At 39.9% G+C, this 25,533-nt stretch overlaps 3 protein-coding genes across 4 annotated transcripts; 1 reads left to right on the forward strand and 2 right to left on the reverse strand.

The window, feature by feature from the left end:
• Positions 1-1,563: 1,563 nt before the first annotated feature.
• ccar1 (cell division cycle and apoptosis regulator 1) lies at positions 1,564-11,941 on the reverse strand. 2 transcript variants are annotated; one of them, XM_033979134.2, is made up of 25 exons: positions 11,902-11,941; positions 11,047-11,207; positions 10,287-10,462; positions 10,105-10,221; positions 9,921-9,953; positions 9,622-9,818; positions 9,394-9,520; positions 8,874-9,066; positions 8,654-8,798; positions 8,357-8,509; positions 8,057-8,282; positions 7,869-7,982; positions 7,519-7,685; positions 6,611-6,821; positions 5,547-5,630; positions 5,097-5,285; positions 4,820-5,011; positions 4,501-4,737; positions 4,238-4,370; positions 3,969-4,057; positions 3,473-3,613; positions 3,271-3,391; positions 2,905-3,087; positions 2,371-2,576; positions 1,564-2,299 (listed from the first exon to the last, which is right to left on the reverse strand). In XM_033979134.2, the coding sequence occupies exons 2-25, from the start codon at positions 11,156-11,158 to the stop codon at positions 2,231-2,233; spliced, it is 3,615 nt and encodes a 1,204-aa protein (XP_033835025.1). In that variant the 5' UTR covers positions 11,159-11,207; positions 11,902-11,941; the 3' UTR covers positions 1,564-2,230. The 2 variants fall into 2 exon arrangements, with proteins under 2 accessions (XP_033835025.1, XP_055083126.1); XM_055227151.1 differs by having other exon boundaries at positions 11,838-11,905.
• Positions 11,942-12,089: 148 nt separating this feature from the next.
• On the reverse strand, positions 12,090-14,724 carry zgc:110319 (uncharacterized protein LOC796111 homolog). The gene is made up of 8 exons (XM_033979136.2): positions 14,614-14,724; positions 14,178-14,272; positions 13,957-14,092; positions 13,231-13,297; positions 13,045-13,156; positions 12,735-12,798; positions 12,487-12,661; positions 12,090-12,405 (listed from the first exon to the last, which is right to left on the reverse strand). The coding sequence occupies exons 1-8, from the start codon at positions 14,676-14,678 to the stop codon at positions 12,337-12,339; spliced, it is 783 nt and encodes a 260-aa protein (XP_033835027.1). The 5' UTR covers positions 14,679-14,724; the 3' UTR covers positions 12,090-12,336.
• Positions 14,725-16,411: 1,687 nt separating this feature from the next.
• On the forward strand, positions 16,412-25,226 carry si:dkey-228d14.5 (uncharacterized protein LOC796266 homolog). Its single transcript, XM_033979137.2, has 8 exons — positions 16,412-16,486; positions 16,940-17,006; positions 20,102-20,149; positions 20,225-20,287; positions 20,560-20,627; positions 21,774-21,904; positions 22,564-22,741; positions 23,737-25,226. The coding sequence occupies exons 1-8, from the start codon at positions 16,459-16,461 to the stop codon at positions 23,928-23,930; spliced, it is 777 nt and encodes a 258-aa protein (XP_033835028.2). The 5' UTR covers positions 16,412-16,458; the 3' UTR covers positions 23,931-25,226.
• Positions 25,227-25,533: the final 307 nt, after the last annotated feature.

The following is a 25,533-nucleotide window of genomic DNA, read 5'->3' on the forward strand; positions in this document are numbered from 1 at the left end:
CACACAAATATAACCAAACAAATTCAGCATTTTCTTAGCAAAGGTTTGAATTTCTTTAAACTTGTCTTTATCCAGTTGGCGATAAAAGTGAGCTTGAACATGTGTATTTTACACTGGTCAACAGTGCTGACGGGCCACACATAATTATTTTTATTCCAGATGCTGAGGGCCAGTGGAAATTAGTACACGGGCCGGACTTTGGGTATGCCTGGTATAGAGTATGTAAAATAATGGTCCCTGTTACCTAGGCAGCTAGTTCAGGTTTAATATCTGTGGGGTTTTATTGGTTTTTTAAACTATTCTTTTTTCAGACTAAGGTTTAGTTTGTTTTCATACCTGAGAGTTTTGACCACTTACTAAGTGTGTGAGAATCAAAAGGCCAAGGGACTTTGAACTGGGACAAGGGGGCCCGTTTACTCTCACACAGCCGGGATAGTCTTGAAGAAGTCAGACTGCAGATGGCGCTGTTGTCCTGCCTCCAATGGTAGGAAGACAGAGCCTAAACCTGTTTAAATCATCTGATCGGACACATCACAGCAACAGCATGCAACCACTCTGAGGAAGAGCGCTAGTGGGCAGTGGAAACTGTCAGGTATGAAAACAAACTAAACCTCTTTCTGAAAAAAGAATCTATTAAAATAAATAACAGATGAGCAGATGAAACTCAATGGACTATGTGTTTTTTTTTTTGTATGGATATTTCTAAAAAGAAAAAAGGTCAGTTTCCTACCACTTTGTGAAGCATTCTCCAAAACTTTAACATTTATAGGTCCATTAAGTGTATTTTTAGGTACATTTCTAACAGACAATTGGTTGGAATAGAAACCACATATATAGGAAAAGTTCAACAGCTTCAAGAAATCTTAAAACGGACGTCTGAAAAACACAAAGGCTTCAAAGGTAACTGATCTTTTTCACATGTGCAGCTCATAAGAAAAAGACATCAGTACAAGTATTTGTGTTGTGGCCACACCCAGAGCCACAGACAAACTGCTCCTGATGGATGCAGAGGTGACTGTGGCTGTCAGGGTTTACACTTGTCATATACACAGGGGCTTGGCCTGCAGCAAAACAAGCTAAAGCATATATTAAAAAGCACTTAATGAGGAAAGTAGCAAAAAACAAACAAACAAAAAAACACTACAGGGCCTTTTGATAAAAGCAAATTTGATTAAAATGACAGTTACTTTAGGCAGTCCACTTGTTTCCAAACTTACTTAAGTGATAGAAGTTAATGATCACGAGGCTGTGATATTTGTGTAGCTTGATCTTGATGTGGTTACAGATAAAAATGGGACACTGCTGCCCTCTCACGGAAAATGTGTTCATTACAGCCAATGACCAGCCAATGACCATGAATTTTCCAACTTATTTCTGTAGTTGAGGTTTAGTTTGTACATTTAGCCAAAAAGGGACAAATTCTAGTTTAAGCATTATTTTAAAACCTGGCATCTGAGCCACCAGTCACATTGTCCAGAAGGCAAATATAATCTAGCAATAGACACATCAGAATTACCAGAATATTTTATGTACCAGTTTAGAAAAACAAAACAAACTAAGGCATTTTAAAATGAACCACTTTACTCTTCTCACATGACATCCTTAACATTTTCAATAGAAAAATAAAATTGCCTGTTCTGAGCACATTTCGATTGGGTCTATTCAAAATCAATGAGAAATATAGACTCGAAAATATCTCTGCTGCACTGTCATTCAGAGGAGCACATTCACGGAGCTTATCATTTGGTTCAACGTGTCCATTTTCTTTATCGGGTTTTAACGCTGCAGCCCAAGTGTGAAGGGTCTGTGGACGAACCAGGAAGTACGAGCAGAAGAGGTCCAGCAGGCAGGAACCATGCATAGCCACGGGTCAGAAACAAGCAGAGAAGAGGCAGCTGGGATAAAGGCTACAAACAGGTGAACGCATGTAGTCCCACAACTGACAAAAGAATAATGGCTGTCAGAAATCACTTCGCCCCTTTTTAATATCCTTACTGGTATAAATATAGCTTTGCAGAATTCTTCTGATGTCATTAGCAACTGTTATTGCTCATTTCAATCTCGAACACAATTTTAGCATATGAAAATAAGTAAATGATTTTCCTCTGCCATAAGGCAAGAAATATCTACACAGAATAAACAAACATTCTTCCATAAACAAAATGTTTTACAAGTCAGTAGGTCCAAATAAAAGTTTGAGACTATTTACAATAGATAAGTTAGTGACTGGTTAGCTTTTTCGGTTTGAACAATTCTGAAGATCCTTGGACATCTTGTCAGTCTCCTCCATGTCGTGGTCCTGCCACACAAACATACATGATTCTAATGACAGTGTAGAGGAGAGGATGTGAGAGCCAGGGCCGCCCTTACCTTCTTCAGCACAGTCAGCAGCTCTTTGACTGTAGTGAGGAGAGTACTGGACGTTTTACTGAGGTGACTGTGGAAAACACTCTTCTGTTCCTCTGTGGACTTTAGAGCCTCTTCAGCCTGGCTCAGAGCCTCCTTCACCTCCTCCAGCTCTTTGGTCAAGGCTTTGTTGGCCTGCTCTAACTGCGTGATCACCTTGACATCCTCCTCTAGATCAGATGAGAAAAACAATCAATTCAAGTATTAAAAGCCCAAACAGTTAAAACATTGATCATTATAGTGAGTTCTCAGACTAAAAGCATGTGCCAGTCTACTTGGATACAGCCATCACAGAGGAGTGAATAGTGTGTGGAGCAGAACTGGACCTTACTATTGCAAAGCTCAAATTGAGCCAGATCATTGTCCTGGTGGACTACTGACACAGAGTGTAGCTTGCAGCATCAAGGCTAATCGGTCCTGGTATTCTCAGTCTACTTATATCTAAGAAGATTCATGATGGCCCACTGTAGCAGTGCTATTGCATGCATTCCATTGTACCCATTTTGTTGTCCTGAACAAAGAGCTTCTGTTCTATATCCTCTCGTGCCTTCTCGCTCTTCTCCAGTTTGTGCATCATGCTGCCCACATCCACCATAGCGCCATTGTACACTATCAGATTTCCAGATTCACTGGCCTCAGCCTGAGGACGGACCTTGGGAGCAGGAAGCAGGGCCTTGTTACCTAAACACAGAAATACATGGACTGTGAGCAAAAAAACACAAAAAAACAAACAAACATACAAATTGTGCTGATCTGATTGGCCTCAGGTAAGTGTGGAAGTGTTGTCCATCAATGCTTCAGCGTGGTGCATGATTTCTCCTCATAGACCAAAAAGCACACACATTTCCATGACGTCAAACTCACCAAGCAGGTTTTCGATGTGTGCGTCACTGAGTGAAGGAGCAGGCTCATCCTTGCCCCCGTCTGTTAGTTTACGGTAGTAACAAGACTCTCGTACCACTGGTTTGTTCAGCAGCTTCTTTACCTGCACAGAGCATTTCACATGTCATTCAGAATTACACAACAGTTGACCCACCTGCCACTTACAGCTGGTGTGAACATTCACCTGAGCTCTGGAGAGATGCAGTCCTAAAGTGTAAAGGATTTCCTCTAGGTCTCGCTCCAGCAGGTAGCCACAGTGACTCTGGTCAAAGTACACAAAGGCCATCAGCAGCTCCCGGTTATATGTCACCATCTGCTTTTTTTCCTGAGAAAAACAGATTTAATCAAATGAGTTTCACAAAGAAGTTTTGTTTTAAGAAAACAGTCCAATTTCCATATTAAAGGGAATGTAAAAGGACTGTTACGAAAAACTAGTCCAGTTGTCACCAGACCTCTCCTTTTTCAAAGCCATGCTGTGTGAACTATAAAGCAAACTCCATTTTGATTTTCCACATTTTTAATTAAGAAATGGAATAGGAATAGCACATCATTGTTTGCTTTAAGTTTAAATGGTGGTAAGATCTTTCCTAATCATGAGCAAAGCTTTAAAAAGATTGAAATTAATTAAGTATTTGCTTAAGCAACTGTAGAATTGATCTTGAACAAATCATTAGGTCCACCTTATCTTTGGAGGAGCGCTCCTTGGAAGACTTGCGGTCATCCTTACGGTCCTTCCTGTCCCGGTCATTGGAATCCACCTCATCTTTATCTAAAGACAAGAATATGACATTACATTTCCAAGTTGAACTTTTTTTTGACTGTATGTAATGAGAAGGCCTCAGATAAGTGTGGAAGTTTTGTCCATCATCGCTCAGCGTGGTGCATGAGTTCTCCTCACAGAACATGTGTGGGATGAATGTAAAGACTGCATCTGAGCAGACAGCTTTACCTTCATCGTCCTCATCCTCATCAGCGTCCTCGGCCTCCAGAGGGTCATACTCTTCTGCTTTGGCCGGACTGCCGTCATCTTCATTCTCATCTTCATCTCTGGACTCCTCCTTTTTCACCACCCTCTCTTCAGGCTGGTCACACACACACACAGACAGTAGAGATACACATTTTTGTTACATGATCGACACTATAAATCCTTTAACGTCCATTTGGACAGAGAACCGTCTTTGGACACAGAAGTACATTGGCTCGTGACTGTACCTTGCGTCTATCCTCCTCATCTTCTTTGAGCTTCTTTGTGACTGGTTCCTCTGCATCCTCGTCCTTTTCCTTTTTGAGATCACGTTTTTCAGTGTCTTTCTTCTCTGTGTCTTTTTTAGCCTTCTTCTCCTTTTCCTTCTTCTCATCCTTTGAGGGGAGTGAAGCCAGAGCTTTATAAATCCGGAAACCAAAATCTCGTTGTAGCATTTCATTAAAGAGCTCGGCAAAAAGTGAAACCTAAAAATACAGGAAAATGACAAATCCAAATTAAAATCATAGCTACAATTTCCATTCAGTCTGGTTAAATGTGTCTAGTTACTTCAAAAGAGTGCTCCTTGTTGTCCTCCAGCCTGTAGTCCAGCAGCACACTCAGAGACATGACGCTGCAGTCAAACTTGCCATTCTTGGCCGCCCAGTTGGGATGCACCAGGATTGTGGGCTCATCAGGGAGAATGTAGCGCCGCTCTCTCCGCTGACGTTCAAGTTCCTCCTGTTTCTTCCTTTCTTCTTCCTGAACATGACATTTTTTTTTGTTTCAATTAGACATGGAGCCAAAACAAGAGGAAAAAAATAAAATAAATCACAGTAATACAAACCTCTTTGTCTTCCTCTGTGCGAACTGGCTCCTCTTCCTCCGGAACTTTGGGCTCCACCTTTTCGGGCTCTTTGGATTCTTCCACCTGCTCCTCCACTTTGAGCTGCTTCGTGAGGCGGGCGATCAGCTGGGACTTCAGGCCTTTAGAACTTAAAGAGCGGCAGTCCAGCTCTTTACGGAGGTCACTCACCTTCAATATAAACAAATAAATCCACATTTTAAAAAAAACAACCCACAAATGACATTTGAGGTGCACGAGATCTGTGGCTACACAAGAATACAGAACATGGCCACATTTTGGTTTTAACTAAAGGGGTGTATATTTTTAGCACACTCAGCTCATTTTGTCCACATTATGAATATTAAGAAATGGAATAGGAAAATTACACAATGTGTCAGGCCAAAAGCATGCCTTGGTTTTGACCTTATGTTGGATGAATGTTCAAAGTACCTTCATGGACTTCGGATCGAGCTTGGACCAATGCGTGGGAGTACTGACGTCCTTGGACTCGCTGTCGTCCTTGTCGTCTTCCTCCTTGGAGACAGATCATGACAGAGACAGGCAGAGAGAAGGAGGGAGGGGTGGGAGAGCACACAGTCAGTACAGCACTCGTGGTGGTGGGACGTTCTAGTAGATCCGTGCAAGAAGCATCGGCACATCTGACTTATGTTTGTACATTTAGTGAGCTTGACTGTGTGTAAATCCACTGCTACTGAAGCATACACAGTACAGCTCTCTAGCTTTTATAAAGACCAACACAAATGCCCCCCAGCTGCCAATCAACCAATCTGTGGAACACAAAAAAGGTCAAATCAATGAGAGGTGTGTGGGTGCAGCAGGTGAACTCAAGCTGGTCTCCAAACAGTGGACAGGGCCCTAGTATCATCTATACAATATTTACAATGTGTGTATTTTTACAGCCTACGTTACATGTAGCCATCTGTGCTTCTGTCCAACCAACTGCCCTGGAAAAACCAAGCTCTAAATGGTGGTCCAAATGAAAATGTCAAAATCCAACATTGAGGACAGACAGGAAACAGGGGAGGGACTGAGGGAGGTTCTCTTTTCAGATGGGGTCGACTCGATGTGAAAAAAGAACACATTGAAATGCACAGCTGACTCCACACATTCCAGCGTTTGACTTGAAACGGGAAAAGATTCAATATTTAGATGGCAAACAGATGTCATTTTTGCCCATATTTTAAACATGGAATTGCCTATTGCCCAATTAAGTGGCATTTTGAAAACTGGAATTTGTTTTACCAGCTGCCATTGGGGCCTATTCTGCGTCCACTGAATGTGTCTGCTGGATACAGGGTGGTGGGGTGGGATGAAGGAGAGGAGGGGGGACAGGTGGAGGGTTAAACAGAAGAAGCCTAGGTGAAGTGTGCCTCGTTGTGTTTACAGGGGAGTGTGCGGTGTATGATGTGTATCTGGACTTTGTATGTTCTAAGTCCTGTGCCTTCCTGTGAGAAGCGGAAAATGAGAAGAAGGAGGGATTAGCGGTTCAGTGCCTGTTCTCCATCCGCCTCCTTGCGCTCGGCCGACAGCTTCTCAGCCAGCTGCTCCCGGAGTCGCCGTGACAGCACCTCCCACTCTGAGCGGGTGGGAAGACAATGCCAAACATCCGGCAGAAACAAAACCACTGTCTCCACATGAGCGGGGACAGTCCGCCCCTTGTGAGTCTCCTCCGGCCGGTGATAGCGGATCTCTGCAAATCGATACCTGTCGCAAAGGAAGAAGGCGCATTGGAAAGAAACATCGTGGTCAGGACACACTATAAAGACAGCTAGCCATTACACTGAGCCTTCCCCCACCACACACAACGTCTGCAGCGCTCCAACTCTTGTCACGGGTTATGGCAGCCATTTTCAGAAGGTCCATAAATTAAAGTAAAAAAAATAAAATCACATTGAATGATTCACACTCAACATTGGCCTGATTAATAGCCATCTCCAGCCAATTATAGATGGTGAGTTCTGCATTAACCTGGAGTACTAAGGGCAACGCACCAAAACCAGGGTTGTGCGAAGGAGAAGCATCAACAGGACAGTGAAAGCCAGTTAAATATGTGGAAATATTTAACAGTGATCTAACAAAAACAACAAAATAAAATAAATCAAAGAAAACTTAATATCAGCAGTGTCTTCTGGTCCAGGCTACTGCTTCCAGCCACAAAGTCCATGCTTTTTTTCATCACAATAAGAGGTATGCACACAAAGTCTTACAACAGAAGAAAGCGGCAAGATGCCAGCAGACAAAGGCAAAAATAACATTGCAAAAAAGGTGGCAAATTTAAAGAAAATTTGTAAAGACAAATTGGATTAAGATTTAGTATTTGGTAGTCACAAAATGCAAAGTATTAAGAATTCTATACTGTTGGATTGGCAGATGTCAAAGAGAAATTATTAACTGTTCTTACCACTGAGTGCACAGACTAAGATCTATGCCTGTGAGAGCCTTGCAACAGCGTATTGCTGTCTTTATAAGCACTGAGGGGTCCTTCTCAGGGTCCGCTCCGTCCAAAGAGGGAGACCAGTGACCACCTATGGCCATGGCCTCATCTTTACCTCTCATGCCCACCAAGAACTAGGAAGGACAAGACACAAGAGCTTATTAGAGAAAACAGGGGAAGGAAGTACAGGTGTTGTTTTACAAGAATGTTTTGTGCAAACTCAGTTTGGATTTTCCACATAGTAAGCATTAAGAAATGGAATAGGAAAACATCACAGTTTATTATTAAACAGAACCCATGAACACATTGTGTAATACCTTGATAAGTCTGGCAGGATGCTGGAAAGAGTCTCTGACCTCCTGAGAGTCCTCTGCTAAAGCACAGGATTTATGACAGAGCTCCTCCATGCTAGGAGTAGCCAGCAGCATCACCTGAGAACCCAAATAGATTTAAGAACTGCCCTGATAGCTCCAGTATTTATTCATGGAATTTAAGCTGAGTCTACCTTAGCACTGTAACTGTGATTAGCATCTGGTGGGTCTAACACAGCAGTGTTCTTGGCCAAAGGATCCACCTCTTTGTGAAGGATGTGAAAGTTGCAGGTGTTGCTGAGTTGGAAAGGCCTGGTCAGAGGGAAAGCATCCACCCAAGTGAAGGCTGCATCAAAGAAGTCACTGGGGATGTAGAGGCTCTGGTAGCGCCTGCGCAGCTCCATCATGTCACAGCTTGTGCTGCACACCAACAGAAAAAACGTTTGGCATTTTGTTTTGTAAAAAACACCATCAGAGCACGAAGTTTCACACACCCGTCTAAGCTGAACTTTGAGAACTGCACAGTGTAGCGAGGCACGACCCTGCGCGGTCGCCGTGGTGATCGCTCTCTTCTGGGAGAGCGGTCTCTAGAGCGCTTACGTGTGGGAGAGCGTTCTCTTGACCTTCTGCGCTCACGTTCTCTGTCTCTGTTCAAACACAGACTGACCATTAGAAAACAGACCATGTACTGATGTCCTGGAGAGACACATGTAGAGAGACACATGTAGAGAGACACATGTAGAGAGACACATGTAGAGAGACACATGTAGAGAGACACATGTAGGCCTTACCTGCGCTCTTCCTTGGGCCTCAGGATGAGCTCGGGCCCTCGGTCATTGCGGTTGGGAAAGCGAGGAGGAGGTTCTATTCTCCTGACAGGCTGAGGCTGGGCCATCATCCTCACAGGCGGCTGAAGCAGACCACCAGGAAACACATCTAACACACAAGTGTCAACAAACGATTAGTCCAATTTACACACACGTTTGATTAAATCTCATGCAGCTCTCTGACCTTTTGGTGGTGGCTGGGGCAAAAGAGGCTGTGGGGGGTTTTGGAGAAGTGGAGCCAAAGAAGCAGCAGAGAGCTGGGCCTGCAGTAGAGAGGGGGGTGGGGCCTGGGCTGGGACACTGAAGGTGGTTGGAGGAGGCAGAGACTGTAACATGGGTGGTGCAGGTTTCATCATATTTGGAGCTTGAGGTTGGTTCTAAACACAATCAAGAACAAGAAAAGGATTATTTCAACCAATGCCAGCACACCAAAAGGCAGCATTCAAAGATCGTACACATATAGTTAACAGTACAAAAAAGAACTACAGCACCAAGTCAGTTGTCAGTAAATGTGGCCACATATGGAAAGGCCACATTTACACCAACTGAATTTCAGCATTGAAACTGGCAACGCAAAAGAGAGAATAATGTGAGGCCCATTCTGCATTTTTTGACATCATGTCCAATGTTTTCATAATTAACAATAATAAAATAATGTTAGTAAAAAAGGACTAGGTTTCATTGAAATAATGAAGACTTCTCACCGCCTGGTTTCCGAGCTGAGGTAAGGTCTGGATGCGTTGAGCGTTCCACTTGAAGGGCATGTTTGGGTTGTACACCGCTTCAACAAGAACACGGTCACCTACTTGGGGAGTTTTCCCTTTTACAGCACTAAGCACACAAAAGAACATGAGGAAATTAGTCTATTAACTAAAAGAGTATTCAGCACTAAAATAGCAACTCCATAAATGACAAGTGGAAAAACAACAGACCTGAGCTGAAAGAAGACGTCTTCATCCACAAAGCCAAAGGTGTCATGTAGTTTGTTGACCACTCCAGTGAAGACGCGCTGCTTCTGGGGCTGTGTCTGCTGCTGGTGACTGGAGCGTGGGGTTGGGTAGGACACAGTTATCTGAGCTGTCTGCTGCGGGTTGGAAAGACTCAAACTAGTTGGCAAGGCTACAGGAGGCTGAGGGAACAAACAATTTGAGGGTTACAGGTAATTCTCAATATCTATACCTAAATATTATAATGGCTTTATTCAGAAACACATTTGAATCATATTAAATACCTGAGATAACAGTGCCTGCTGTGGTTGAGGAAGCTGAAAAACAAGAAAGTTATCAGTGAAGAAAATGCCAATCAAAGTACTTAAAAAATAGTTACTTATAAGAAAGTTGAAAGCTTGAATGAATGCTTTCACTTTCACAGTTTTGCTGTATTAGGCTACAATATGCTTTGTAACAGTGCTTCACCTGATGGGGCACATTGTAGAGCTGCTGTTGCGGGGGCTGTTGCTGCTGCTGTTGTTGCTGCTGTTGCTGCTGCTGTTGCTGCTGCTGATACTGCTGAAGAGCTGAATTGATCTGAGACTATAAATAACAAGGGCCATGAGACGCTGATCAATACAGACACATGTGACCAGAGAGTGACCCACCTGCTGTAGAGCTGCGGCTGCAGCTGCAGCTGCCTGCTGCTGCAGAGCGGCTGTCTGCTGGGACAGCTGGTAGTTGGCTGCAGACTGAGTGCTGAGGGAGGCCGCAGCCAAAGCAGACTGCTGAGAGTACACAGAGGGAGAGGCGCCCAGGAGAGAGGGCTGCTGCACACCCAAAGCTGCACACAGAACAACACATTTATTTAAGAGAATGACTGGTTGTTTTCACACTGCCACTAGTTAGGCTGACATAAAAGAGCATTTACTCCGAGAGGGGTGCGCTTGGGCTGGTGAGAACCCACCAGTCTCATTATGATTAGCATTAAAGCACTCGGCTCACGTATATATTTGCATGGATGGGTGCTGCAGAGCTGCTGGCTGACACACTCATCTGACAAGAAATTTGAATCATGTTAATATCAGCGACACGTGTCAATCTGCGGGGAGCCTTGGTCTGGCACTGTCTATGTGTACTTCAAAAAGCTTTTTTTCTGCTGTCACCAGCCCGCTTACTCCTCATGTGCGCTTAGCCACAGGTGAAAGAAAAGAACAGGCTATTGCGTCAGAAAATGCCTCTGTCTACTTGAAGCGCCTTGTGGAGATACATTTGGCAATCAGCTGATGGACTCTCATGTGGCTTATGGTGCTTGTTAGAGGTGAATGATGCAAGGTGCATGTGAACAAGACCGACCGAAAAGTAAAGCAAACAGAACTAAAATTAGTGTCACACAATCTATTTCTCATGTTTACGGTGTATACTCACAGTGCAGACTATTGAGGTCCAGGGATTGTCCCGAGTGCCCCGGCTGGGACACTGCAGTGGCGGCAAACTGAGTCGCCCATGGGGGGTTCTTCTGTCCCCCGAACTGGGCCATGACTCACGGTGATAAGATAAAGTCTATCCTCCAAAGGCCGATATTTCACCTGAGGAAACACACCAAATCTATCATTTCAGTGAAGCGGAGTCGGATCATTTCAGACAAAAACACTACAGGCCAGTATCTTCGTGAATGTACACAGCAGGAAAACCGCGCAGACTTTAGACTCGGGCCTCATGCATTAATATACTTTATTATTACACTGTCATAACTGATTAATGTGTAAATTATCCCGGACCTGTCATCAGGGACATAACGTGCTGCATCCACCGCTCGCACATTTCGCTGACACAGCAGTGCTCCAGGGATAGCAGCTACAGCTAACATTAGCTTCTGTCTTTAGCTTCAGTTCGCCTCGTGGGGACTTTTATTATCTTAACGCCGAGCAAGCGGATTACTTTATAATGAGTAATAGCTCCTTCGCGGTGTATAAGGCGTATACAAGTTTGTCTGTCCTGCGGAGCTTGGTGAGAGCACAAACCTCGACGGGGACAGTGGTTGTGTGAAGCTAGAGGTTACATAACTGTTAGCTTTGTCAAGAGGCGCTCGTGCTGCATTTGTCTGCACGAGGCCTGTGCTCGCGCTAACGCCCGCAGTAAGGAAAACTGTAAACATACACCAGCCCGCGTACCTGCGTGAACATACGGCCGCTAGGATCAAACCAGCTTTAGCTTACCACAAAATGCACACTCGAACACAAAGAAAACACCATGAAAATATGACATCTGCTCTAAGCTCACCTCTGTCCTCTGCACCGGCCTCAGATACTACACTGCGCATGCGTAAAGGAGGAGGTTTCTCATAAAACACGTGCAGACCAAACACCAACCGTAAACAAGAGATGGAGACTAAAGTAATTAAGTTAGATCAAATTTAAGTCTACTCTGCCCACATATGTTTTAGGAGCTCATAATTCACAAATACATTTCAGGAAAAAACATGTATTTATGCCATACAATTTGTCAAATAAAGTTTTACAGTGACTTCATTCATGAATGCAGCTTTCTTTGTTACTGAACTGGAAAACAGCTTTTTCACATAACTTTAAACATCCTTACATTAAAATGCATCACATACAGTCACAGGTGAGTTATAAATACAAAACATATGCACTCAGTACTATGCAATGTGGTATTTACACTTTTGTTTTTATCGATAACCATTTCTTTCTTTCTTTATTCTTGCAGTTTATGTTCAACCTCTTGGAAAACCTTTGCATTGACTTCATCAACTTCATCTTCAACCTTAAGAATGGAAAAATATGTGTTAAATTAACAAGGAAAAAGAAAAGTTGCATTGATATTCACATAACATGTATTGTTTACCTGTTCCACTTTGTCAACCTCTGGGATATAAAATTGCATCATGTTTTGAATCCCACTTCGTAAAGTAACTGTGGAGCTTGGACAACCAGTGCAGGAACCAACCAGCTTTAGCTTCACAACTCCATCCTCAAAGCCTTTAAAGATGACATCACCTCCGTCCTCCTGTACGGTTGGCCTGTCAAGGAGAAAGCAACATATTGGACATATACAAAACAGCCTACTCATTTCATATCACTGTGAGTTTGTACCTGATTCTGGTGTCCAGGAGTTCTTTTATGAGTGATACTACATCATCATCATCTTCACAGTGACCTACAATAAACAAAAGTCTAAGTCACCGAGATCACTGTGATTATTTCCCCTTATTTTACTATCACCCAATTAGTATAAGTATATATTATTTTCAAATTGCTTTACCAATCCTATTTTAAAATAATGATTTAAGTGTAGTATAAAAGTAATAATATACTGTATTTACTGGTAGGGTCAACGTTTTTGCAAAATAAATACATATATTTTGGACCTACAGTTGAACACGAGAACTTCATCACTACTCACTGCTTTCATTATGTATTGCACCAGTTGTTACAGGGTCACCACTTTCAAAAAACTTAGTAATAGCTTCCACTGCATGGCGTTTGATATGTGTCCACTCCATCTCCTCATCTGTCTAAATATGCAGCACAAAATGTTAATACATGTTTTACAATTACAAAACAAATCCCATAGAGTTGGTCTATTTACCTTTGTCAGTGTTATGAAGTCCGGGCCAAAGAACACACTTTTTACTCCTTCAATGTCAAACAAATTCCTGAAGAGAACATATTATGTTAACAAACAGACTACAGAATGTGAGGCATTTCCTCAACTTATTTCACCTTCATATTTTCATTTTAATGGCACTTTTTGTCTAGATTTATTTAATACATTATATGATTTTCATACTAAAAATATAATTTAATTCAATGCCTGTCTGCTTATCTGGCATATATGTTTCTTTGGAATTACCATCTATCTCATCTCACCTCGCAAAACAAATAACAGGAAGTCCACGTTCACACTTGTGATAACAAACAGCTTGTGCCTTTATTCAAAAATAATATAGGCACAAGTGCTGACCTTAAAGAAAACTAAAGAATAGAGCAATCTTATATATGCACAATCCATCCCTGAGGAGTTTTGAATAAAAAAAAAAAAAGTAACTAAAGTTTATACAACATAGTGGTTAATAGTTTAAAGATAGAATGCATAAAAAGGGTCTAGTCTCGACATACACTGGACAACGCTGTTAACTCTAGACTGGACCTGTGTTTTTGTTGGCTGTTAAATTAAACTCTCAGTATAGTTGATGCTGTAATAAATTGAATAAGTCCACCCAGAACAGATTTAGCATTTAGGAAAAATATGCATTGTAGGAGTGAAGTGCTTATAGTGCATTTGATAATTCCCTTTTTCTCCTAGAAAACAAACCTGGCTAAAGTGGAGCACTCAGCCGAGCTCGGGGAAGGGAAATCCAGTGTTCCATTCCCGAGTACGGCTTTCCCAGGCAGAAACTTCAGACTCCGCGGGTTTGGTGTATCCTGTGTTTCAATGGACAAGGCTCTCCCTGAGTACAACAGTAAACATGATAGGATCAATCACTTACAATCACGAGTTTAAGGGCAGTTTAAAGTTCATGTTGTCATTCCTACTGGATACAAGTGTGCTCCTTGTCACAGACTGCAGTCTTCTGGACTCTTGGCCCCTGGTCTGTGTGTGGTATGAGGCCCACGCGGTGTCGGGGACCCTGAAACACGAGACACAACATTTCTGGCTTTAGTCACTGTTTCAATATAACAATACAACTTACATAACATTACCACAACAACGGGAGGAAACACTCGCAAAATTCGTTATATGAACGTCATACAACAAAATCTGCCTAAAAATACATAAATACATACATAATCTGTATAAAAAGCGTAAAAAACGAAACGAAGAAGACACTGACTGGCGACTTTATGAATCTGGTTAGCTTTAGCATCTTTCATACAGCTGTCTTGTTAGCATCCAATATCACACTAACACACAAAATAAGGAGCTTTGTGATTTATAATTAACTTAAATGTTATAATTTTATCCTTATACCGAATCTGAGTCACATTTCTTGTCCGTAATAGCTGAAGGAGAGCCCAGCCCCTGCGCGCCGCCATCTTGTTTGTTTTGGAGATGAGGACCTCGTGTGGTAGACGAGGACAGCTCCGGACTCACCTCAACCTTTAAACCGTCTGTGTGCTCACCCCTGGGCCGTGGGGCGTTCATACCCATCACACTGGTTTGTTTTAGCATTTCTGAACTAAGTCTTCCAACTTAGGCCTAAAGTTTCAATGATTGTTAAGCTTTTTATCAGAATGCAGCTAGTTTAAGCCAGAGGATGTACTGTCTTGTGTAAGAGTCTGCAGGGAAGAAAACTAACAATCACTGGGCTGCAGCTGCTGTGAAGGAAAGAAATAGTTATATAATAAGGCGTTTCTTTAGATCTGTCTGGACAGGAGGATCTAAAATACAAGAAGTTGAACTAGTGTCTGCAGTAATCCAAGCATCTTTGAAATAACAATCCTTCAGCAGTTTGTATGTTAAGTGATACATCCTACTGCTTGATGCTCTTGATAGGTTTTGCCAGTTAGTTGTTGTCATTTTTTAAAGTTTTTTAATCTTTATTGTATTGGCCAGAACATTAAAGACATGAAAAAAATATAATACTCACCTGTAAAAATGGCAAATTTTATTGGTTTCCCACTTATGGTACAATTTGCAAATTGTGTGGTCACGATACTAAAATTTAAAACTTAATTTCGACAAGGAATTGGCTCGATACGCAATACCGATTTTGATACCACAATGATTATTAAAAACACCTTTTTCTTTTGACAATAAAATGCGATTTTCAACAACATAAAATAATAATTACAATGTGGTAATAGTAGTTTTGATAAAGCTAAGTCCTGTTTCTTTTTTAGTATCGATACTTGTTCAAATGAGCATCTAGTTTTGATACTCGTTTTTGTATTCACTAGTATCAAATTTTCATAATTTTGACAATCCTAATGGCAAGTCCAGAATGATGTGTCTTCGTAAAGTAGAAGTGTGGATCCCAGGCAATAGAATAGTAGCATACCTTAACTGATGTAGACTAAATACATTGTTAAATAGCTTCATAGGCTTTCAGTGAAATAATAATTTTTATTGAGCCATTAATAGAGTTTACTGGTGTCACTTTAGTTTAAATTGGCCTAAATCAATTAAGTCTGTTTCCAAAGGTAGTGTTTCATTTAATATAATCATTTATATATAATCAGAGATGGGTACTACTTGAGGAACATTTTTTAAAGAAATTGTACTTTTCAGAGTACTTTTCTAGGAGCATATTTTTACACCTACTTACTAATTTTTTATAGATGTAACAGTACTCTTACTTGAGTAAAGGTTTTGGTTCGTCTTTCCACTGTGAGTAACTCTACAAGTGACAGAAGCTTTACGTTGACAATATTAATTGTTTGAACATTTTATGTTTCTTGCAGTGTTCATTCAGATATGATTTCATTTTTCCCCCTTTTTTGTCTATCTTTTGAAAATACCAGATTTTGTACATTATTTGATGTTAATTTTTTTATTTTTTTTATTTTGTCCTTCAAATTACATTAACTTCAAACTATAAATCAAACATTATTTCCAGACAGTTGGTCTTTAAGTTACTCTTATTTGAGTAGTACCTAAATACTTTTTTTACCTTACTTGAGTAATTTCTTGGACCACTACTTTGTTCTGTACTATTCTGAAGTAACATTGGCTACTCCACCCGCCTCTTTTTACAGCCACAATGACTTGAATTTGAAAATGAATTGCATATAACCACATTTCCTTATGTTACATGACTAGAACATGTGCGTTCTGCTCTAGTGAGTACAGTCAACACCTGGATGGCATCAAGAAATGCACAGCACTACCCAAAGAATTCACGGTATGTTCTAACTATCTGATTAATTCTTTTGTAGCCACGGCTCCCACTTCACTGCCTCCCTTTAGATTAACGTAAACACTTTTCCTATTGCGTTGGGGATCCAGACGTTTGTCAGTTGTGTAATAAAACAAACAGCATGCAGACAGCACAACCAAGCCTGTTTCTGAAAGTTTGTTCTGGCAAAGTGAATTAAGGTGGTGCCGAGAGGAGTGGCAGCCTCAGGGACGCTCCCACAAATAGAGCAGAGCAGTGGCGTGGATGTTGGAGCCTCTAAACACTTGGATCAGGACTGACTTGAGGAGCAGGCTGCGCTACCGTTACTACACCACACAAAAGTACTATAATCTCCTCTGAGGAATTTAAAACCGTTTGAAGACGTCACCTGCTAAGACTTAAGGATTTCAGTTTGTTAATAATTCTGTTTAAGTTTTTTTTTTGCTTCTTTTCACAAAGACATGGTTCTGTGGATACTCTTACCCATCACTCTGGCCTTCATATCATTCGTAGGAACGTGGTCGGTGTAAGTATATTCTGTGATGCCAAAAAAGTACTAAATATTTGAATTGCTTAGAGTTTAACTTCACTGCACTTCACTACTTTTTTATTTTAGGCAACTCTATGAACAAAACATTTTTTATTTTGGAAATTTGTAAAATATCACCTTGATGATAAATTGTATTAAAATGGTAGTTAAACATATCAGTAGCAGTAGTAGTAGATGTATAAGTAGTTGTACTAGTAGCTGTAGCAGTACAATTAGTAGTGATGAGAAAAAAAGAGTATCTTATAGTAGTAGTAGTAATATTTACAGTTTGAACTCTTGTAAGTAGTAGCAGTAGTAGTAGTTGTAGAAGTTCTAGTAGTAGTTGTACATTTAGTACTTGTACATTTTGTAGTGATGACTAAAAAAAGAGTACCTTATAGTAGCTGTAGTAATATTAGCAATTTGAACTCTTGTAAGCAGTGACAGTAGTAGTAGTTGTAGTAGTCCTAGTAAGTAAGTGTATATTTTTGCTAACAATGCCTTAAAGATTACATACATACCTCTGCCACATCTGTATGCGTTACATAACCCAGGCTTCATCAAAGTAATACAAGAAACATAATGAACTAATAGCTTGTTTCTGCTCATGTGGCATTGCTAAACCTCAATGTCCTGTGTTTATCAAAACCGTATTAGACATTCTCTGCTGATACAGATATGAAATAGTGATAAAACGTTGCATTTTCCTAGCCCTCAGCAATAAACCACAACGCAATGTGACTTCCTATTGAATCATGTGCTTTTTAGATAATATTTTTGCCCTACGAGCTGGTAGATAGACATGCTGTTGGATTGGTGTAAGATAAAGATGACACAATAAGGCAAGCCCAAACAAAGTATGTGGTATAGACAGTTAGGATAGTAAAGGAAAAAAAACAAACATGAAAGTTGAATGATCCTGTATGCCTACTAGGGTTGTAAATTACCGAAAGTCAGATACTAATCGATACTAAAACTAGTGTATAAAACTAAATACTCACTTGGGCAAGTATTGATACTAAAAAGTCACATTCACAGGACAAAAATGAACCTTTCCTTATAGCTTTAGAATGATCTTGAGCTATATCAGAACAAGTATAAGACACAGACTAGTATACACCCATGGACCACTATGGAACCTACATGGATGACTGAGGGATTACACAGATATAAGACACATGGGAACATAAAAAGTACTACAGTTTAATGTTAAAAATCACATTCTAGCATTTATTTATTGAGTATCGAGTATATTCCTTTGTATCTAAATCAAGTTTGACGTTTTAGGATTGTGACAATGGTATTACGTAATGCTATAAGTACGGATGATTTGGTGAGTCGTTGCCAAGTTACAGAGCTTAAGCATGATTCCTTTTCCTCGTATTTTTGAGCAAGACACACCTGTAACTGAAAAAGCAAGATAGATAAGTTTTATGCAGTAGTGTGGAAAATTGCAGGTGAAGCATTAACAGCTCAGTCGAAACAAGCGGAAAAGTTACATAGTCCAACTTTAATTGAGTTCAAAATTGAGTTCTTTTCAAAGCTCTTTGGTTGTGTAATTCTATAATTTGGCCAAGTTACCATAGAGATACTAAAGAATTTGTTAAAACGCTTCCAGAGATGTTTGGGCAGTCAGTGAGAAAAACCTAGAGACAAAATACTCAGGATAGTTACAGGATAAAAACAGATCTACTAAATTTTGAAGGTTATAGGCTATTGTTTAAAACTTGTAATTACAATTTTGTATTTTAGTAATTCCTCTGCGATATTTTGAATTTTTAAAGCAAAAGCACAATTGTGTAGTATTGTCTAAAGAGTGCCTTTTATTATCATGGTATCGGATTTGAAATTTTAGCATCGTGTCAAGACAAAGCATACAAAAGTCATATTAATTGCTTTGCTTTACCCGTCGAGTAAACACACTGAGTTCTGGTATAGATGAATTAGACAGTTTGCACACAAGACAAGCACATCTAAACCAAACTCTAGTATTTGCTCTCAGTTAGTCGTCTGTCATGTTTAGCCAGTGTTCATACATGACTAATCTACGGGGTATGGTTGGTTCTAAAGCTAACGTCATCCTAAATCCTGCCTAACTGAGTTCAAAGTATCGATGGCAAACACAATGAATGTACCAACACAATGGAGTCTCGATAATTATGCAGATGAGGCCTTTAGAGGATATTAGTAGTAGTTTTAGTAATTTTCCTGGCTCTAGACTATTTAAACTTCACAAAACTACTGCTACTTGTATACATTTTAAAGTAGCATTTTGTAGCTTTTCTGATTTCCTGGAATGTTTCGCAGTATGGCAATAAACATATCTGTGTTGCTTTTATCCATTTACCCTTGTTTGTTTTACTCAATCATATCTTTTATTACCAAAAAGAATTACCATATATATTCTTGCTGTGAGTGGGGTAGACTCTCCATGTGCTGCCTGCCAGCCTCATCTGTTCTGTGTTGTCTGTAGATTTTGTCTGTCTGTATCACAGTGTTTTACTAATTGCCTACTTACCTGTACTAACTTTTAAAACATTTTACTAATTACCAAACTAACTTTTTATAATCTTGTATTTTATGTGTGGTGGCATTTTACATCTTGCCATAGGGACTGCAGTTGGAAACTAGCTGTATAGCTAATACTGGCGCATTTACAGAAATGTCGATTAATGTGCATTGTCCCTATTCAAATAAACTAATAAATAAAATAAAAATAGATTTCATTTTGTAACTGTAACTCTGCAAAGCAATAACATCGTCATGGAGATAAAGGTGGCAGACCGTCCACCAGAAAAGTTACATGGTGTTAAATATATACAAGTAGCAGTAGTTTTGTGACGTTAAAATACTCTAGAGCCAGGCAGTGTTTGTTTGTCTAGAAGTTTATTCCAAGATCGCCCTTACACTAACACATGACCAAAATGACACTAATAAGAAGGATATCAGTGTTTATTGTTCTTTTCCTATGTATCGTATTGAACTTGTTTTTTGTTTGCTATATAAATAAACTTGAATTGAACTGAATTACCAGTATTTCACAGTTCAAATCTAATTATTATTACTGAGTGACTCTTGTGTGTTTGTTTCAGATATGGCATAGCTCACTGGAACAACCACGTGTGCTCCCTCAGTGACTGGTGAGTGCTGTCTCTAAAGTGTTGTGCTGCTAAAAATACACTTCTGGTTTTCAAAAATCATAATTGTTTCCCCAGGAGCGGTGAAAATTACTGCTCTGGAAACAACACAGTCAACTGCTGTTTCGCCCCCACTATAAGGTAACAACCAGTTCAATAGAGATATAAGAGTTTATTTGCAAAAACTGAAACAAGTACCATTTGAAAAAGTCATCAGAGGCTTGCAGTTTGCTCTTAGTATAGTAATATTTTCAAAAGTCAAATGTATTTCACTGCTTTCAATATAATCCCATCACTTTTTGACAATTTTTCAAAATGGAGATTATTTTTGACTGTTTTTGCTGTTGAACTCTTCATATGTTTACCAATCTGTCAACTATTTTATTTTATTAATATTATTCATTCTTTCTTAGTTCAAGCGGAACACATGCACCGGAAAACTCACTTTTCACAGCGACCATCAACGCTGGGTCATTTCTGTGTAAGTTCATTGCATGTTTAAATGTGCACTATATAACTTTCTTGAGTGACTTTTTTGTCTCCATGGAAGTGTTGTTGTTTTGCCTGAAATGTTGTGTAATATAATATAATATGGTATTAAATGTATCAGTCTTTTATGTTTTTCAAGCACAGGTATTTCCATTGTTTCAAAAATACCTTGAAAAACTTGAATTCTTACTGGGCGTGGGCTCACCTCCCCTCAGATCCGGCCTGTAACTTGTCCTGCTTGTCTCCATATAAACAGATGTTTAATACCATACTATGAAACATTCCATGTAAACCAATAACATTCCATCATCATCCATGCATTTTCAATATGAACCAAATGCTGTAGTGACACAAGTGTTTACTTTACCTCTAATAAACATAACACTGTTGTTATTAGTGAAGACTGAACTCGATCATGGTGTTGGTGCTGGACTCAACTGGTTCAATATTCGCTTAAATGTTACTTGCTGTATGGACACTTTGTTATAGTAGTTACAGTATTTATTTTTCACAGCAGTTGAAATACTTAATATTTAAATAAACCAAATTTGGTCTATTAAAATACATTACATAATCATTATCTCATTATACTTGAAAATCAATGGGAAATAATATTTACTTATCAAATCCAATCGTGATTTTTATGAGAGGTGTTCTACATTTGAGTTTTATGAAATTTCAAAAAGTGTGTAACTTTCTGAAGGTGGCACATCACCTGCATGTTTCCACAGTAATAGAAACTTTAAAATCATACTATGGAACATTCTCCATGGAAATAGATACGTTTTATACCATACTATGGAAGATTATAGTCAAAAGACCAACATTTCCATGGAAACAAGCAGGAGGAGGCACCCCTCCAGGCCAAATAAGAGTCAGGTTTGTGGAGATGCAAGCTCACTCACAATTACACACTGTTACACACTATGGCTTTAATTGATTATGTATTATGAGTGTTGTATTAATTTAATTTAAATTCACAGTGGGTGCGTATACATGTCCATTAAAAACAGACTTGAATAATCATATAACCCAATAATTAGATCTGATTTTTAGTTTGCATGTAAACATAGACAGTGTCTCAGTTCTTGGCATGTACTGTGTCATATTTAAATCTAATTGTGTTCCTCTTCTCCAGTCCTGCTCTTCTGCATTCTCCACCATTCCCACGTGATCGAGAAGCACGGAGGTCTGTCTGTGATGAGCAGGATGGCGGCGGTGCTGGGGGTGGTGGCCTCACTGGGAGCCTTCATTGCCGCGAACTGTAATGTATGTGCACGCGTGTGTCTGCTTGTCTCTATAAAAATGTTAAATGTTTCCCTGGATTGTTCCACAGTGTAATGTGCCATCTTCTTGTTTCTATGGAGAGGGTTGCATTTAGTCCAATTACACTGCACAGAGTGTATTTACACGAATGAAATGTCTTGTCACTTGTCAGATAAAGATAGCAGCTTGATTGGATTACAAGCAGATTACAGTACATAGGAACAAAATTGCCTGCCTTATTAAATGTATACAGTAGTGGACGAAGTAAAAGTAAAACTACAGATACTGGAGCAAAAATACTCAAGTAAAAGTAAAAGTATCACATGAAAAAAATCGATTTAAGTAAAAGTATTTTGTGCGGATTCTGAAGGCTTATAAGGCAGATCATAAAAAATACTGTTACTTTTCAGCTCAAAAAAGTTCAAATATGTAGTGGAATAGAAAGTACAGAAATATTCTCTCAAATGTAGTGAAGCAAAAGTAAAAAGTATCTGCTATAAAAAGAACAGATGCCTAATATTTATACTGTAGTACTTTACTACTTTTACTTCGTTACATTCCACCACTGAATTTATTTGACTTTGAACTGTTTTTTTTTTTTTTCTAAGTGTAACAAAAGTAAAACTATTTGTTATAAGTATTTTTCCTGTGTGCTTGGACAGCCGTACCACCTGGCCCTGCTGCACAACTTGGGCGCTGCTGTTAGCTTCGTGTGCATCTGCTTCTACACCGTCCTGCTCACCGAACTCACAAAAAAAAGCCAGCTCTCCGGGCTTGAGACCTACCTGTACCCATACCGCATTGTGGCCACCATCATCCAGGCCATCGTCACCATCTGCTGTATCCTTTTGAAAAACTCCAGTGTTATGATCTCCTAATATGTGGTTTATGTGTTTGTATTGCCAATCATTTTAAGTAGGCTGTTTTTTTTTATCGCAAGGCTGGGTTACAGCACAGCTTGTAGTCGTGTATGTCAAGTCACGTCTATTGACAAAGAAGGGCTGGTCACAGGAGGCAAAGATAATGCAATAGCAAATAGAAAATATATTATGGAGATATAAATTTATAAAACACAATTCATGAAATGCAAATACAACCTTCTCCTTAGTTAAAGGTTAGTTAGACCTCCTTAGGGAAATTTGCCCTCTGCATTTAGCTTTAAAGGAACCGTATGTAAGATTTTGATTTTAAATTCCATAAACATGACCTAACTGTGTCTACAGATATGAGCTAAACATGTTCAAATGAAATATACTTTTACTGATAATAATGTCATGCTGATTTATTTTTAAATCAGAAAGCAGAATGATTATTGCAGATGGAGCATGTAAACACAGACAGCCCCTTTAATGCTGGTGGGCAACTTATGAGGAGCAGTGAGTGACCAGCGGGACCATGATCGAGAGTACCTATCTGGAGGATTACACTATATTTGAGTCCTTATAGGAACCAACCCAGACACTGCATTTAAGATAAATTATTAAAGCTGTATCTGTAAACTGTATTAAAACATCACATCTTATTTCTCCAAGGAGTTGTCAGGAAATTGGAAGGAGGCCAGTCCTGTCTATTTCCCAATATTTAAAATCAAGTTGTTGCAAGCATCATAAACAAAAAAAAACCCCAAAAGAAAACATCTGAACATCTCAATAATTGACTTGTAAATTTACCTAGAATAAGAAACGCACCAGGAAAAAGAAAAGAAAACTGAAACGCACCAGGAAGTACATAGTGTTGATCTTAGCTAAATATAGCAGAGAGTATCATTCAGCATAAACTTGTTCTCGATCTCTATCTCCACTTTTTACCATTTGTCCTTAGCCATTTCTTTCCAGACACCATTATGTTTGCGCAGGAGGAATACTTCTATCGGCACTTGTCGGCCATCTTTGAGTGGATGCTGGGCGCAAACCTGCAGTTGTTCGAGCTCTCCTACGTCGCAGAGTTCTATTACTTCTCCTCGTACATGATCTCCAACCTGCTGGGCAAGAGGGAGGAGCAAAAACCTCTCATGTTGACCCTCTCCTGATGGCCCCCCCAAACCAGACTCACAAATGGACAGAGACAATGGAGGGACGGGCCGTGGCTGGACCAACAATAAAGTTTTTCTATTTATTAACTGGACTAAAGTTTTTGAGCGAGACCTCCTTCAGATCAGAGTTTCACACTGGGAAAACAGATGGTCAGGCTTATCACACGGTCAGGACTAAATCCGGACTACATTAGCACTAAACTGGGCTCAAACCAGGACTAAACCAGAACATAGGCTGGGTGATATTATGCTTTTTTGACCCCTCCTATTGGTCAGCCTCCAATCACAGTTACCATATGTATTAGACTGGCTGACCCGGTTCTGTTGTATTCTCACATTTCACCACTAGATGCTGTCTATGTTACTGCTGTCTGAGTGTCAGCTTTGGCCTGACAAATCAGAGAGCACATGGGTGAGGTAAGGGGGGAACAGGATTCACATCTGCCATCTACTGGTGCGGGTGGTCGAAAATGAGATTTTGGCTCTAAAACAAATGGTGAAATAGTTTTTCAGCATATCTTCCACCCAACCATTACAGGTGTGAACGCTGCCTAATATAATGTGCCACTAATACAATTTAGTATTCCATGCAGTATTCCATTTTAAAACTGGAAAAATGTTTGGTTTTGGCAGTTGAATGAATTGTACACAACTGTCTATACAATTCAAAACTTGGAAACGTACTACTATGAATCTAAACAAGGATCTACTTGCTCTGATGTAGAATCATTACTCATCATGCTCAGACCACGTCGAGCTGTTTCTGCATATGAAGAGCTGACCAACCAATTTTACTTTAATTTGTGTTTTGCTCTGAATGTGAGGACTGGACTAAACTGAGGCTAAACCAGGACTAAATCCATTCTACACCACTGTGTCTAGAGTACACCAGAACCTAAGCATTCTCAAACTAAGACTAAACCAGTCTAGTAAAGGAACCGCAAGTGCCAGACTAAAGAGCTACATGTTGTTCTAAATAGGTAACAGATGCATGGACTAGACCATCTCAGACTCAAGACAATTTAAGATTAAATGAAACTGATGCAGATGTTTAAAAGGTGTTCAGTTCTGAAGGAGGTCTCAAGCATCTACAATGGTACTGTTGATTTCTGCTTTCTACTTATTTATTAACCCACACAATGTCAGTACATGTCAGGTGTCAACAGAACAATGCAAACCGACAGTGTCAAAGTGCATTTCAAATGCAAAGCCAAAGACTGTACTTTAAAAGACTCTTTATAAACTATGAAATACTTCTCATGCTTTTGCACTTTAATAAAAATAATAAACGTATGTGTCTTAGTGTATTCGGAGAAGTTGCCAGAAACTTGTCCAACTGACTGATCCAAACCTCTGAGAAAACCTGAGGCCTCCCTGTGATCGTAACAGCAATTGACATCAGGTGAATGACGTAAGTGTTGGGTGTGTACTGTTCAGTCGTCACACTCATGTCACACTCATGCCACAGGCCTGTGGTGTGTGTACAAAGGACAGGTTTTGCACACAGACACGTGCACAGGTCTGGATTGTCCTGGGTCATGTTTTTCTTGTAGAACAATATCTCACCAAATGTGAGACACAACAAACTGTCCTTGTGCCC

Source organism: Periophthalmus magnuspinnatus, chromosome 15 (assembly GCF_009829125.3).
Source record: "Periophthalmus magnuspinnatus isolate fPerMag1 chromosome 15, fPerMag1.2.pri, whole genome shotgun sequence".
Classification (NCBI taxonomy): Eukaryota; Metazoa; Chordata; class Actinopteri; order Gobiiformes; family Gobiidae; genus Periophthalmus; species Periophthalmus magnuspinnatus.